The sequence below is a fragment of the Myotis lucifugus genome, unplaced genomic scaffold, assembly GCF_000147115.1.
Source record: "Myotis lucifugus unplaced genomic scaffold, Myoluc2.0 scaffold_101, whole genome shotgun sequence".
NCBI lineage: Eukaryota > Metazoa > Chordata > Mammalia > Chiroptera > Vespertilionidae > Myotis > Myotis lucifugus.
Genome location: NW_005871149.1, coordinates 432,979 through 449,343, shown reverse-complemented (window position 1 = coordinate 449,343; position 16,365 = coordinate 432,979). Strand labels below are relative to the sequence as shown.

The following is a 16,365-nucleotide window of genomic DNA, read 5'->3' as shown; positions in this document are numbered from 1 at the left end:
CCCAACCCCGATTGGCCCTGCTCTGTTGTGTGACAAGGGGGGTGGCGCACAACCTCCCCATCGACCCTGCCTTGAGTGTGACGGGGCGGTGACCCAACCCCCCAATCGGCTCTACCCTGAGCGTGACTAGGGGTGGCATCGCACCTCCCGATCCACCCTGCTCTGTTGCATGACGGAGGCGGCGCCCCAACTCCCCAATCAGCCCTTATCTGAGCCTGACCAGGGGCTGCACCTAGGGATTGGGCCTGCCCTCTGCCACCCGGGAGCAGGCCTAAGCCAGCAGGTAGTTATCTCCCGAGGGGTCCCAGACTGCGAGAAGGCACAGGCCTGGCTGAGGGACCGCCCCCTCCCCCCCGAGTGCACAAATTTTTGTGCACCGGGCCTCTAGTCCTATATAATAAAAAGCTAATATGCAAATCGACCAAATGGTTGAATGACCAGTCACTATGATGTGCACTGACCACCAGGGAGCAGACACTTAACGCAGGAGCTGTCCCCTGGTGGTCAGTGCGGTCCCATGGGGAGCACTGCTCAGCCAGAAGCCAGCCTCACGGCTGGTGAGCTCAGCGGGGGTGGCAGGAGCTTCTCCCGCCTCCATGGCAGTGCTAAGGACCCCTTCAGGGGATGTCCGCTTGCCTAAGGTGGCAGGCGGACATCCCCCAAGGGGTCCCAGACTGCGAGAGGGTTGGAGGCCGGGCTGAGACCTCCCCCCTCCCCCCGCCTCCAGTGCACAAATGTCGTGCACCGGGCCTCTAGTATATTTGATAATGATGCAACATCTAGCACATAAAAAGAACACTTCCAATGCAACAGCAAAAGCCAGTCACAGAAGGACAAATACTGCATGTTTCCTCTTACATGAGGTACATAAAACAGTCAGACTCACAGAAGCAAAGGTTAAAAATGGTGATTACCAGGAGTTGGGGGGAGGGAAAAGGGAAGTTATTCCTCAATTTGTATAAGGTTTCAGTTATGCAAGATAAATTAGTTCTAGAGCTCTACTGTACAGTATAGTGCTTATAGTCAACAATAATGCATTGTGCACTTAAAAATTTATTAAGCCCTGACCAGGTCACTCAGTTGGTTGGAACATGTCCTGTATATTTTCGGTTTGATTCCCAGTTAGGGCACATATCTGAGTTGTGGATTTGATCCCCATTTAGGGCATGCATGGGAAGCAACTTATCGATGTTTCTCTCTCACATTGATGTTCCTCTTTCACTCTTGTTACTTCCTTTCTCTCTAAAAAATCAATGAAAATATCTTCGAGTGAGGATTAAAAATAAAAAAAAAACATTTTACCAAATGAAAAAAGGAAAATGATGCACTATAATTTCCATGAATAAGTAATCTTTAAAAGATTCACAGAACCACAAAATGAACACAATATTGTCAAGAAATCCACAGCATTTACTAATGTTCATGTTATTTTTTTTTTTTACACAAAGGTCAAGAAATTAGAGTCAGAACTAGAAGGTGCCAAACAAAAATTTAAAGAAATGTCTGACAGCTATAAAAAAGAAATTGAGGACAAAAAGATATCAGAAGAAAATCTTTTGGGAGAGGTAGGAAAATTAAGTATGTGTGAGAATTTGTTATACTAAAACTCTGTATTTTTTTCTTAAGTAGCATTTTAAGAGAAAAGTAATTCTTAATTTTTAAATTATGACTTTTAAAAGGTATAATAAATTTACACTAGGGACAGTTTCTTATAGAAGCTAAAAGTATCCTTGTTATTCTGTTTGAGTATTGAGTAGTTTATAATTATTTTGAAAAGATTAAATGATCATTAAAATGTTACACTGTCATTTCACTTGATAGAAATAAACCAAAACAGTAATGCATTTTTTTTACTTGGCTTTCCTAAATTTCTGGTGTTTGATTTCTGCATTTTATATACTAACATATGGTCTCTGCATTTGTATAATAGCATATGGTCTCTAAATTTAAGTTAAATTTGTTTTTTGTGTTTAATTTTAATAAACACTTAATTGATTTGATAGGCTGAGAAAGCCAAAGTAACAGCTGATGAAGCAGTACGATTACAGAAAGAAATTGATATACGATGTCAACATAAAATAGCTGAAATGGTTGCGCTTATGGAAAAACATAAGGTAATTTTTTTCTTTTTGTGTAATGAAAATTATATATTGGAGCCATATTTATGCATAAAATTAATATAGCATTCTGATTTATCAGAAAAATTATTGGTAATTTTCTCTGATAATTAATATATATTTATAGTTATAGATGTAATTATAGATAATTATAACTGGAATGCCCTTGATCTCCCATTTCTCTGGGTTTAAATCTTAACCGCACAAAGCTTAGCTTGAGTGACACTTTGAGAAAATCTTTTATGATGGATGGAAGTGGTCATTCTTTATCTGAATTTTCCTAGTATTCTCTTACCGGTATAACACTTCCCATCCAGGATATGTGTTTTGTTAATATTTGTATCCTCTATGTGTGTCTAACATACATGAGGCTAAATGAACTTTTATCAGTGGAATAGATGAAAAGCTTAATGTTTGTTGTGTTTGTGAGTGTGTTCTATTTTTTACTGTTGTTTAAAGTAATCATTCTGTTAGCGAATTAAGCCTTATTCTCTTCAGGATTTGGAGAGGAGGTGAGCTATATCTACCTATTCATCTTTAAAAATTGTTGCTGGGATATAACATTACTATGAGGTAACCAGTGAGGATTAAAAAAAACTTTTTAAGTAAGTTTCATAGGTTTAAACATATTTGGTATATCTCAGTCCAATGCAGTTTTTATATGTGTCTTATATGTGTCTCATCTTTGGCTAGTGGGGGCCTCTTCACACTGGTGGCAAGTCCTTTTGACTTGACTTTACTTTATTATTATTATTATTATTATTATTATTTTAAAATATGTTTCATTGATTTTTTACAGAGAGGAAGGGAGAGGGATAGAGAATTAGAAACATCGATGAGAGAGAAACATCAATCAGCTGCCTCCTGCACACTCCCCACTGGGGATGTGCCTGCAACCAAGGTACATGCCCTTGACTGGAATCGAACCTGGGACTTTTGAGTCTGCAGGCCGATGCTCTATCCACTGAGCCAAACCGGTTAGGGCTTGACTTGACTTTAATAGTCCTTGATAGCTTTCCTGCTTTTTCTTATGACAGCATTCCAGATTCATCATGTATTTCCTGCCTCAAATCTGGAATCAGCCACTTTTCTAAGAGGTCTTGTTTTTAAAATTAAGAAATTCAGTGTTTCCAATTAAAAAGAATAATTTCTTGCTCATGTGTTATTTCCAAGACAGTTATCTAGGTTTCATTGTTTATGTAATTGAAAAATTTCAAAAATATGCTTAAATATATACATCACTTAACTCATAGTCATTATTTTCTTTAAATTTTAAATGCACAAGGATACCAGTCATATTAAAGCATAATCTATTTGGGTTCTAATATACTGGTATTTAAAATGTTTTTTTCTGTTTCATGTAGCACCAATATGATAAAATTGTTGAAGAAAGAGACTCAGAATTAGGACTTTATAAGAGCAGAGAACAAGAACAATCATCAGTGAAAGCATCTTTGGTGAGATACAGAATAGCCATAAAAGCCAATTTTCATGTCAACATGGCTGCTGGTAAAGAATAATATTAAATAAAGCCATAATTTTTTGTTGTTGTTGCCTCCTGCAAGCTCCCCGACCGGGGCCAGAGCCTGCAACTGAGGTACCTGCCCTTGAACAGAATCGAACCTGGGATCCTTCAGTGAGAGGGCCAACGCTCTATCCACTGAGCCAAATTGGCTAGGGCTTGACATAATTTTCGAGTTGTAGATTAAAAATGTCTTAGATCGGAAAGGAATCTTATAGTTAAATAGGCTTCCAATTTATTTTTTGAAATGGTGGAATGAACTCTTTTTCCCCCCAAATGAATGCTTATAAACTACAGTTACAAATAAGTTTGGAGCTCTGATTGAGATTGGGAGAACCCGGAAGGGTAGATTGGGAGAGAATGAGGAGGAGAGATATATAGTGTTAATATTTCTTTAGAATCCTACATAATAAAAGCCTAATATGCAAATTGACCAAACAGCCGAGTGACTGGTCAGCGGGGAGTGGGGCCAGTGAGCGGGTGGAACCTGGCCAGCCAAGGCAGATGCCAGCAGGCAGAGGGAGGGGACTGCAGCGGCCCTCTGGTTGCCTCCCACAGAGGGAGGCCACGGGGTGGAGGGCCAGCTGCTTGCCAGCCAGCGCTGGCCCCCGATGGGCCCACCAGTCGCCTCCCGCAGAGGGAGGCCAGACTGTGACTTAACCATCAGTTGGACATCCCCCAAGGGCTCCTGGATTATGAGAGGGCACAAGCCGGGCTGAGGGATCCCCCAATTGCATGAATTTTTGTGTACCGGTCCTCTAGTAAACTATAAAATATTTGTATAAATGAAATCTTTAGGTATGTTCAAGTAGCAGCCTTCATATTAGTAAGTGTATATATATATTAGTAATTTATTTCTCTATAAAATTAAATTTATTTGAAACACTAGTTTGCATTTATATGTACTTAAAAACTTTGTGTTTTTTTCTTTAGGAGGCTGAACTATCCAATCTCAAAAATGAACTTTCATCTATTAGGAAACAACTTGAAATAGAAAGAGAAGAAAAAGTAGGTTTTGTGGCATTATAAAGTAACTAATTGTAAGGTTTAGGTGCAGCCTTATATTTTTACAAATATGTAATATTGGAAAATAATATGATACATTTGAATAACTGGATTAAAAAAAGAGCTTTCCCCCCATTAGCTATTTCCCCCCCAAAAAAGTATTTATAATATAGCTTAAAACCAGAAAGTGATGCCTCCTACTTTGTTCTTTCTCAGGATTGCTTTGGCTATTTAGGATCTCTCGTAGCTTCATATAAATTTTAGGATTGTTTTTTCTACTTCTGTCAAAAGTGCCATTGGTATCTTTTTTTTTTAAGGGGAGGCTCTTTTTTAAAAAAAATATTTTTATTGATTTTAGAGAGGCTTTGGGTAATATGGACATCTTAACATTATTAATTCTTCAATCCATGAACACTATAACTTTCTTTTGTGTGTGTGTGCGCGCGCGCACTTTGATTAATTCCATCAGTGTCTTGTAGTTTTCAGTGTAGATATCTTTCGCTTCCTTGGTTAAGTTTATTCCCAAATATTTTGTCTTTTGATGCTATTGTATATGGGAGTATTTTATTTTCAGACAATGCTGTTAATGTATAGAAGTACTACAGATTTTTGTATGTTAATTTTGTATTCTGCAAGTTCACTGAATTTTTTTTATTAGTTTTAACAGATTTTTGGTAGCATCTATAGGTTTTCTCTATATAAAATTATGTCATCTGCAAATAGAGACAATTTTATATCTTCATTTCCAATCTGATGCCTTTTGTATCTTTTTCTTACCTGATTTCTTTGGCTGGGACTTTCAATATTGTGTTGAGTAGGAGTGGTGAGAGTGGACATTCTTATCACTGATCTTAGAGGAAAAGCTTTCAGCTTCTACCCTTGAGTATGATGTTAGCTGTGGACTTTTCAATATGGCCTTTGTTATGTTGAGGTACATTTCATCTATACCTAATTTTTTTGAGTTTTTATCATGAAAGAAAGTTCAATTTTGTCAAATGCTTTTAGACAATAGTATTTTTGTCAAATACTATTGAGATCAGTATATGATTTTTATCTATTCTGCTAATGTGGTGTATCACATTAGTTGATTTGTATACATTGGATCATCCTTTCATTCCAGGTATAAATCCCACTTGATTATGGTGTGTGATCTTTTTAATGCGCTGTTGAATTCTGTTTGCTAATACTTTGTTGAGGATTTTTGCATCTGTTTTTATCAAGAATATTGGCTTGTAATTTTCTTTTTTTTGCAGTTCCCTTCTCTGGCGTTGTAAAATGAATTTGAAAGTGTTCCTTCTTCCTCAAATTTTTGATTTCTGATTCTATCTCCTTACTTGTTATTGATCTATTCTTTTTAAAAAAATATATTTTACTGATTTTTTACAGAGAGGAAGGGAGAGGGATAGAGAGTTAGAAACATCAATGAGAGAGAGAGAAACATCGATCAGCTGCCTCCTTCACACCTCCTACTGGGGATGTGCCCGCAACCAAGGTACATGCCCTTGACCGGAATCGAACCTGGGGTCTTTCAGTCTGCAGGCCGACGCTCTATCCACTGAGCCAAACCAGTTAGGGCTGATCTATTCTTATTTTCTATTTCTTCATGATTCAGTCTTAGTAGGTATATATTTCTAGGAATTTATCCATTTCTCCTCGGTTATCTAATTTGTTGGCATATAATTATTTTAGTAGTCTTTTATGATCCTTTGTGTTTCTGTGGTATTTGTTGTAATGTCTCTATGTTTCTGATTTTATTTGATTCTTCTTTCTCTTTTTAAATAGTCTATCTAAAGGTGTTAGTTATGTTTATATTTTCAAATAATCAGTTCTTAGTTTCATTGATCTTTTCTGTTGTTTTTCTGGTCTCTATTTCATTAATTTCTGTTCTGATCTTTGTTATTTCCTTCTGCTAACTTTGGGGGCTTAGTTTGTTTTCCCTTTTCTGTTTTCTTGAGATGTTAAAGTAGGTTGTTTGAGGTCGTTCTTTTTTCTTAATGTAGGTGTTTATTGCTGTAAACGTTCCTCTTAGAACTGCTTGTATCTTTTAAGTTCTGGGATGCTGTGTTTCCATTTTCATTTGTTTCAAGATACTTTTGGCTTTCCCTTTTGATTTCTTCTTTGACCAATTGATTGATTATTTGTTGATTGTGTTTGATTTTTCACATATTTGTGAATTTTCTTTTTATTATTAACTTCAAATATCATATCATTGTGATTGGAAAACATACTGTCATTTAAAAAAATTTGTTTTGTGATATAACATATGATTTATCCTGGAGATGTTCTGTATGTGATTTATTTTTTTAAATATATTTTATTGATTTTTTTTACAGAGAGGAAGGGAGAGGGATAGAGAGTTAGAAACATTGATGAGAAAGAAACATCAATTAGTTGCCTCCTGCATACCCCCCACTGGGGATGTGCCCACAACCAAGGTACATGCCCTTGACTGGAATCAAACCCAGGACCCTTGAGTCTGTAGGCCGACACTCTATCCACTGAGCCAAACCGGTCAGGGCTGTGGTTTTTGTTTTTATTGTTTGTTTTTTTCCATATGTGTTTAAGAATGAATATTCTGGGCCCTGGGCAGATAGCTCAGTTGGTTAGAGTTTGATACAATACGCCAGGTTATGGGTTTGATCTCTGATCAGGATAGATACAAGAAGCAACCAGTGAATGCATAGATAAGTGGAACAACTTATCGATGTTTCTTTCTCTCTTTCTCCTTCCCTCCTTCCCCCTTCCTCTCTCTATGAAATCAGTCAATAAATAAAATTAAAAAATATTGTCTTATTGGGTGGAAAGTTGTGTGTGTATATATATATAGTATATATATATCTGTTAGGATTGTTTGCTCTGCAGTGGTTCTCAACCTGTGGGTCGCGACCCCTGAAAATACATCCTGCATATTAGATATTTACATTACGATTCATAACAGTAGCAAAATTACAGTTATGAAGTAGCAACAAAAATAATTTTATGGTTGGGGGTCACCACATGAGGAACTGTATTAAAGGGTCACAGCATTAGGAAGGTTGAGAACCACTGCCTAAAGCATAGTTCATATCCTTTATCTACATCAATAAAAGACAAACATTCAAATTGACCGTACCTTCGCTATGCCTTAAGCCACGCCCACCAGCCAATCAGAGCGACTATATGCAACTTAACCCAACAAAGATGGCAGCCGGCAGCCACGGAGCTGGAGCAAGCAGGAGGCTTGGTTGCCCCAATGATGGAGGAAGCCAAGCTTCCCGCTTGCCGCAGCTGCTCTGAGCTCTACTTAAAGCAACAAAGTTTCAATTATAGAAGGTAAATAAACCCCAGATACCTGCTTTCAGCCAGCTGTGGACACGCTGGAGCGAGCAGGAGGCTTGGTTGCCCGTGGTGATGGAGGAAGCCAAGCTTCCCTCCCTCCCGCCCTGGCCGGCTCTGAACTCCTCTCAAGGCTACAAAATTTCAAATATAGAAGGTAAATAAATCCCTGAATAAAAAAAAAAGAAAAAAAGGAGAGGCTGGGAGCTTCTGTCGCAGGGGGGCTTGGCCAGCCTGAAAATGGCCCTCAGCCCCTCACCCAGACTGGCCAGGTAACCCAGTGGACCCCCCACCCTAAAGGGGGTGTGGTCAGCCTGAAAACAGCCGTCAGCCCCTCACCCAGGCTGGCCAAACCTCTATGGGGTGAGGGTCCCCACTGGGGGGGCTTGACCAGCCTACAAACAGCCATCAGCCCCTCACCCAGGCTAGCCAGGCACCCCAGTGGGGACCCCCACCCTGAAGGGGGTGTGACCAGCCTGCAAATACCCATCAACCCCTCACCCAGCCTGGCCAGGCACCCCAGCGGGACCCCCACCCTGATCCGGGACAACCTTCAGGGAAAACCAGCTGGCCCCCACCCATGCACCAGGCTTCTATCCTATATAATAAAAGGGTAATATGCAAACTGACCCTAACAGCAGAACGACTGGGAATGACTGGTCACTATGACACATACTGACCACCAGGGGGCAGACGCTCAATGCAGGAGCTGCCCCCTGGTGGTCAGTGTGCTCCCACAGGGGGAGCTCTGCTCAGCCACAAGCTAGGCTGACGGCTGCCAGTACAGCAGTGGGGGTGGGAGCCTCTCCCGCCTCCTCAGCAGCGCTAATGATGTCCAACTGCAGCTTAGGCCTGCTTCCCGCTGGCAAGTTGACATCCTCCGAGGGCTGCCAGGCTGCCAGAGCGATGCCTGACTGCCAGCTTGGGCCCGATCCCCCATCCTCCGAGGGGTCCCAGACTGCAAGAAGGCATAGGCCGGGCTGAGGGATCCCCCAAGTGCACAAATTTTTGTGCACCGGGCCTCTAGTCATTATATAATGACCTTTTTTGTCTCTTGTTACAGCTTTTGACTTAAAGCTTATTTTGTCTGATATATGTATGTATAGCTATTCCTGCTCTTTTTTGGTTTCCATTTGTATGGCATATCTTTTTCCATCTCTTTACTTTCTGGCTATGAATGTCCTTAATGCTTAAGTGAGTCTCTTATAAGCAACATACTATATATATATATATTCATTTAGGTATTCTATGTATTTTACTTGGAGAATTTAGTCCATTTACATTTAAAGTAATTATTGTTAGGTAAGGACTTACTAATGCCATCTATTGTTTTCTGTCTGTTTTGTAGTTCTAAAAGTCAACCAACTATTGGTGGTTGATAGGATATATAATAACGGCAACTACTATTATATTAGTTTATAGCCATCTTCTTTCATGGTGAAGTGGGTTCTCTGGTTAGGAGTAACACCATGGGAGAAATACCATACTGTACACAAGACATTCAGTGAAGATAGATATTGACATAGGGATTATGGGTAGGTAAGGCAAGTTTTCCTAAAGTTCTATGCATTGGAACTTTCCCTTCTCTGATACCTTTAAGGCCCCAGAGGCTGTAACAATTCTCTTTTCTAAATGATTGTCATATTAAAGACATACTACATATTCTTTTCTGTAGGACAGGTTTATTTTTTCTTTTCTTTTACTACTGAATAGACACACCCTAATCTCCAGTAAAAGTGATGTATTATTTCCCAAGCATTTTGTGCTTTTCTGTACTTTATCCTTCATCTCTTTTAAAAATATATTTTATTGACTTTTTACAGAGAGGAAGGGAGAGGGATAGAGAGTTAGAAACATCAATGAGAGAGAAACATCGATCAGCTGCCTCCTGCACACCCCCTACTGGGGATGTGCCCACAACCAAGGTACATGCCCTTTTCCGGAATCAAACCTGGGACCCTTCAGTACGCAGGCCGACACTCCATCCACTGAGCCAAACCAGTTAGGGCTCCTTCATCTCTTAATCTTATGTTGAAAGTTCATTATTCAAGACCAACACACAGAGAAAAAGTGAATTCTGCCTCTAAAGGCCCATAATATTTTGGATCTCTTAGCAGCTCTTTATAGTTAGTTACCTGTATGTATTTCCTTACTTTATAATTTGGTTCATCCACTTGATTTTATGAATGAGAAAGTTGTGATTCAAGTTTTTAAGAGACCTGCTCTTAAGATATTTGAAACTAAGTAACATTTCTATAGAGAAGAAATAATTCATTTTTCTATTTACTTTTTATTATTTTTACAAAATTTGTAGGTCAGTATTATTTTCTTGTTAATACTTCTTTGATAATAAGAACATTCATTGTGGTAATAGTAATGACTACATTGTATGTACTTGATATTCATTTTTAATAGGAAAAACTCAAAAGACAGGCAAAAGAAAACACAGTTACTCTCAAAGAAAAAACTGACAAGGTAAGAGTTTTATATAATTTTTAGTTTTCTTTATAACCAATTCATTTTCTAACATTTACTTAGAAAATTTTTTTGTTCATAAGTAGGAAAAAAACATTTAAAATATATCACACAATTTTATTTTCTAAATTGTTTCTTGCTATTATTAAAAAGCATTTGCTAAAAACTTTAAAGCGGTTGTCACTTGGAGATTTAGAGAAGTTATCAACCTTCTATAATTTTTATTACAGTATTATCTTAAATTAGGTACATTTGTGTTTCTTGAGAATTTTCTGTTAGAGGCAAAATATTTTCATTAAAAATTCTAAAGCTTATATTTAGATTATGTCTAGTTTGGGGTTTGAGAGGGCTAAATAAATGACATCCTGCTTTTCTTAACCAATTGAGAAAGACAATGAAAACCAAAATAATATCTTTATTATTGATAAGTAATATTGGAGAATGTAGCTTATATTTGAAGGTAAGGGGATTTCTTAATCTTGAAATCCCAAATTAGAAATATTTGTCTACTTTGTCACGGTAGATCTGAACTGGAACAAGTTATCCACTTAAAAATGGCTGCTTTTGTAAAACATGGCATAAAGGGGAGGAGAGCAGAATGTGTGCTTCCTCTGGTACCCAAGAGTAAGGAAGGGTTTGAACTATATTTGCCCAGTTTCTCCTTTCAAATTCACTAGTCCCATTAAGTCATTGTTCTTCCCCTAAGGAGAAAGAGGTTAGGAATGTTACCCTAGTGTTGCTTTCTACACATGGAAGGAAGCACCAGGTATGTGGAAGAGCGATACCCCTCAGTTTCTCACACATTACAGAATTCTAAATGCAAGTTTTAATGATTAAACATTCTTTCTACACAGTGATATAATCAGTCCTAAGTCCCCACAGAGGTTGCTTTTGACTATAAACTGAAAGTGACAGTAGTTGACAACAGTTGAGTTTTAGGTATCCAGCAGTCGCCAACCAGTGGTCCATGGACCACTGGTGGTCCATGAGGTCTGAAAGGTTGGCAACTGCTGGATACAACAATTTTGTTATATTTGGGTTCAAAGAAAGAGAAGGAAAGAAATATTATACCTGTGGGTGAATATTGAATGCTTCATATGTTCCAAATATTGTGGTAGGCACTTGAAAAAATATTTGGAGAAATTATTGTCATATTAAAATTAGCCAGCAGGATTAGGTAATGGTCTAAGGGAAGTGTCAGACAAAGATAAATAAATTGGTTAAACTCTAATATTTATTTCCAAATATAGAATGTATTCATACTATGCAGGTATATATCCCATATTGTTATAAAGTTGTTTTGACTCATGTATAATTCCAGTAATATATGCCTATTATTTATATCTGTTATCAAATAGATTAGTAAATGCCTTATATTGTATCTTGGGGTCTGGATATATATGGCAAATAATGAGAAAATGAAAAATAAATAATTTAAATATGCTTTTATTTTCTATATTTTATTCCAAAATTATGGAAATATCAGAAGTCTTTATATAATAATCATTAGGTTTATCAAACATGTCTGAATTTGGGCAAGTTACTTAACTTTCTCATGCCTCAGTATTCTCATTTATAAAGGGGTAATAATAGTAGCTATTTCCTAAAGTTGTTATGAGGATTAAGTGAAGTAGTATTTGTAAAGCACTTAAAATAGTGCTCAGCACACAGGAAATGCCATATAAGTGCTTAAAAAGTACAACAGAGAAAATCATGAATGTTCTGAATATATGCATCACTGGAAGTATAACATTTAGAAAAGAAGGTAACTTGTAGGAACGTGCATACATTTCCATGATGTATTACGAAGAGGGTTATTTCAGTATTCTAGAATGAGGAGGGGCAGTTGCATTTTCTTTTAGGCTACCAGGCTATCCAGGAAATGTTAATTCTCAGACATGGCCACATGGTGGTGTAGTTGCCATTATCAGTCCTTTTTGGGGAGAAACATTTGTCCATGAAAGCAGTTACATTTTGGAGACTACTGATGAAGAAGAATAACTTTGTTTTCATTAAAATTGTGCTATCAACTATGATGTATAAATGTTTAGGAAAAAGAATGCAGAAGTGCAACTGTGAAAAAATATTACTAAGATTCATACCTACTGGAAAAATGACTATAAAAGTGAGATCACTAGGACTAGTCAGGAAACCTACAAGTCACCTTACTTAGCTCCTTGATTATATAAATGGATAAATTTAAGTCTGGAGATACTTAGTGACTTAGTTAAAATCACCTAGCACAGTAGTAAAAGTTCCTGTAGAAAAGAGCATACTTGACTTCTAGTTCAGTGTTTTTTATAGTACTTGTGGTCATGTCATAGTCCTGCACTCTGTACCCTGTACCCTCCTAATTTGAGTAATGATCTATCTCACTGCAGATTCAACCACCAACCTTTTGAAAGTGTAGCCTCCCCCACCTTTTGGTTGTTGTGTGTGCGCTTCATTCTTTCTTATAAGTGGTTGTTGCCTTGATTGTATTCATGGATGTGATGGTGACCAACAAAAATGGTAAAATAGAAAGTAATAGGCATGAGGTTCATGTAGGGTTCCGCTAAAGCAGCTATTGTTACTAGCTTTTACTGGAAAGCTATGTCAGGTGCTGAGGGAAAGATATATAAAGGTAGAGAGAAAGGGAACCAAATAAATTGAGTTGAAATAATATCTAAGTATTTAGAGTAAATTTGCATTTTGTTTATTTTCAGAGTTGAAACAAATAGCTACTTTACATTTTTTCTGACAATTTCTCTAGTTCTTTATTATCATAATTTTTGTTCCCCCCTTTTTTTGAGGGGAGTGAGGTTGGTGGATAGGAAAAAACTGACATTTATTAATAGATAAGAGAAGATATGAAAGCATAAAAGAGAATAAATGGAAATGAGAATAAATTACCCTCTAGTTTTTAGACTATTAGAATGAACCACGGATTAAGGCATTTTGCCACCAGGAATAGAGATTTTTCTTTATAGAATCCTCAGTTTTCGATCAGATAGAGTTGAGATATCGTCTTTGTTTTCATAGCCGCTCTCTGAAGACAGGAAGGGGCAGATACCATTTTCATCTTAAATAGGAAAATGAAGTGACCAAAAATGAATTAATTATTTAATTTAATCAGTATGTCATTTATTCAAAGTTATCTAGTCAATAATAAATTTGGGGGTAAATTTTAGTTTATTCCTGTGTTATTTCTACTAGTTGCTACATTGTAATTAAAATGACATTTAACTATTTTATTCATTTCTATTGTCTAATACAGAAAATACAGACATCTTTATCGGAAACACTTACAACCAGTTATCGGAAATTTGATCCTAAAGTAGCTCCTTCACAAAATATATCTCGAAACTTCACATCAGCTGATTATGGAAAACCCAAAGAAAAAAAAGACAATCTGAGGACACCTGCCAAAAGTACTTTATCTGAGCCATTACCAAAGGTTGGTTGGTAAAATTTCAAAAGAAGTAGTAACTTTTTAATTAAAAAAGACAGTTTGGTGTTATATACCACATATCTAGTATCAGACATGTTAGTAGATATAAAGCCAATTTCGTAAAAGTTTCAATTTTTTGTGATACCAACATGAAATGTGTTTGATTTTTTTCTGTCACTGCCCACAACTTAATGGCATCTTGGCAGCTTTCATAACTTTCTAGCATTCACCAATGCATAGGTCCCTGATGTGGGAAAAGTTTCTCCACCTGTCTCTACCCCTCTAAGCTAAAATACCATGTCTTTCTCTCCCAATTTCCTTAATATAACTGGGAATAAGGAAGTTTGGTGATTGTGGGGCTTGCTTTTACATAAAACACTTTGTAGTAAGCCCCAGAGAAGGACCTGGCCTTAATTATAGGTCACTTTGTTTAGAATATCTGTTACTAGCACTTTCCCCCTCAGCTGTGTGCCCCTGTAAACAATTCCAGAGCAAAAGGAAGAGTTCCACTCATATGCTGTTATATATACACTAGAGGCCCAATGCACGAAATTTGTGCAAGGGGCTTGGCTCTTGCAGCCGCAGCAGCTTGCCTCGGCTCTCACAGCCCTGGCTTTGTCCGGAAGGTCGTCTGGCTGTCTGGTCTAATTAGCGTATTATGCTTTTATTACTGTAGATTATCCAACTCAGAAGCTATGAAAATTAATTTACATAGCTTAGAGAAGCTTTTATATAAAGCTATTTTTTAGTTACTACTATATTCAGAATATGAAAAGATTTCTATTAAAGAATGACCTTACTTTAAAAAACTTTTAATTGGCAGCTCCTTTTTGATAGGAATGCAGAAGCCTGAGGTGAGCATTCAGGTTATAGGCATCTGTTTAGATATATAACCATAAAATATTTTTAAATCTGAAAAAAAATAAAAATAAAGAACTTTTAATTGAAATATATGCAAGAAGAACACATAGATCTTAATTATACAACTTGATGAATTTTTACAAAACCAAACATAACCTTATAACCACCACTCAGATTAAAACATGAAATGTTATCACCTCAGAAGAGCTTCTTATTCCCTCTTCCAGTTACTAGCCCTCCCCCAAGGCCAACTGTTTTTTCAGTAATACTTTTAATTACATGATTATAATTATACAATTTCTACTATTCAGTATTTTGTATAAAACCAGTTACAATATACATGATTTTCAAATGTGACAGTACTTACCAGACTACATAGATGTGCAAAGTTTACTTGCCATTATGAAACTTTATCTTAAAAATAACTTCAGGAAAATAAACATGCAACCAATTCTCTCAGCTTTATAAAATATGATTAGAAATATACATTTTAATTAAAAAAGACAATGATTGATCAAATACTGAATAATCAGTTACATTTTAAAACTTTTAATAATCTATACATGAGTACAGGTTAGATAAAAGTATTAATATAAAACTTCAGTACTATAATGAGATGGAAATATCTTCTGAAATTTAATTCTAGGCAATTGAGGTAATTTCCTACACAGTTCCAACTTCCAATATTAGATGTATTACCTCTTTTTGCATTTTCTATAAATAGAACTATAAATTTTTTGCTTTTTTTCACTTAATATTATATTTGTGGGTTCATCCATATTGTTGCTTGAAGTTGTATATTATTTTTATTTCTATATAGTATTTCATTGTGTGTCTGCACCACAGTTTATCTATTGTATTGTTAATAGACATTTGGGTAGTGTCCGGATTGGATTTTATGTATAGTGTTGCTATAAAAATTCTAGTACTTAACATGTATGCATTCTAGTACTTAACATGTAGGTTGGCTATGTCTCCAGGAGTGAAATTGCCCATGTAAGGGTTATAGGCTTATGCATAATGCATTCCATCTTAATAGATACTGCCTGAGTTGTTTTTACTCTGATACAAAATGTATGTGTGTGTTTCTTATAGTTCAGTTCTCTAACTCTCCAGACACTAACTGGGTGTCCTATAATTTGATTCAATTCTGACACTAACTATCTGGACTTAATGTAGACCCCCCAGATTAAGGGCTCAACCCCACAAGGCTCCCACTTCAGATGGCAGTCACAGTCTTGGCTTGCCATCATTTGTACTACTGACCAGCTGGCTATAAATTGGGGCTTCCTATAACCACCTCCTCAATTTGCTAGCATGACTCTCAGAACTAAGGAAATTACTCACTATTTCCAGTTCATTATAAAGGACACAACTCAGGAACAGCCAAATGGAAAAGATGCATAGTAAAAAATGAGACCAAGGAAGAAATCAGAAATTATCTTGAGACAAATGAAAATGAATACACAACAGTCCAAAACCTATGGAACACAATGAAAGCAGTCCTAAGAGGGAACTGGATGAAAGGAAGGTGAAGGGATTAGCCAAAGGACATATATGCAAAACCCATATATGCAAAACCCACCAACAACAGTATGGTGATGGCCAGAGGGAAGGGGAGGCAGTAGCTAGGTGGAGGC

At 37.0% G+C, this 16,365-nt stretch overlaps 1 protein-coding gene across 1 annotated transcript in view; it reads left to right on the top strand.

The window, feature by feature from the left end:
* SYCP1 (synaptonemal complex protein 1) overlaps positions 1-16,365 on the top strand; it is a 63,807-nt gene that overhangs the window by 44,173 nt on the left and 3,269 nt on the right. The window contains exons 25-30 of the mRNA XM_023757020.1: positions 1,449-1,565; positions 2,004-2,114; positions 3,482-3,574; positions 4,573-4,647; positions 10,375-10,434; positions 13,691-13,870. Of these exons, the coding sequence (XP_023612788.1) occupies positions 1,449-1,565; positions 2,004-2,114; positions 3,482-3,574; positions 4,573-4,647; positions 10,375-10,434; positions 13,691-13,870 (636 nt within the window). The remainder of the gene's footprint in view (positions 1-1,448; positions 1,566-2,003; positions 2,115-3,481; positions 3,575-4,572; positions 4,648-10,374; positions 10,435-13,690; positions 13,871-16,365) is intronic.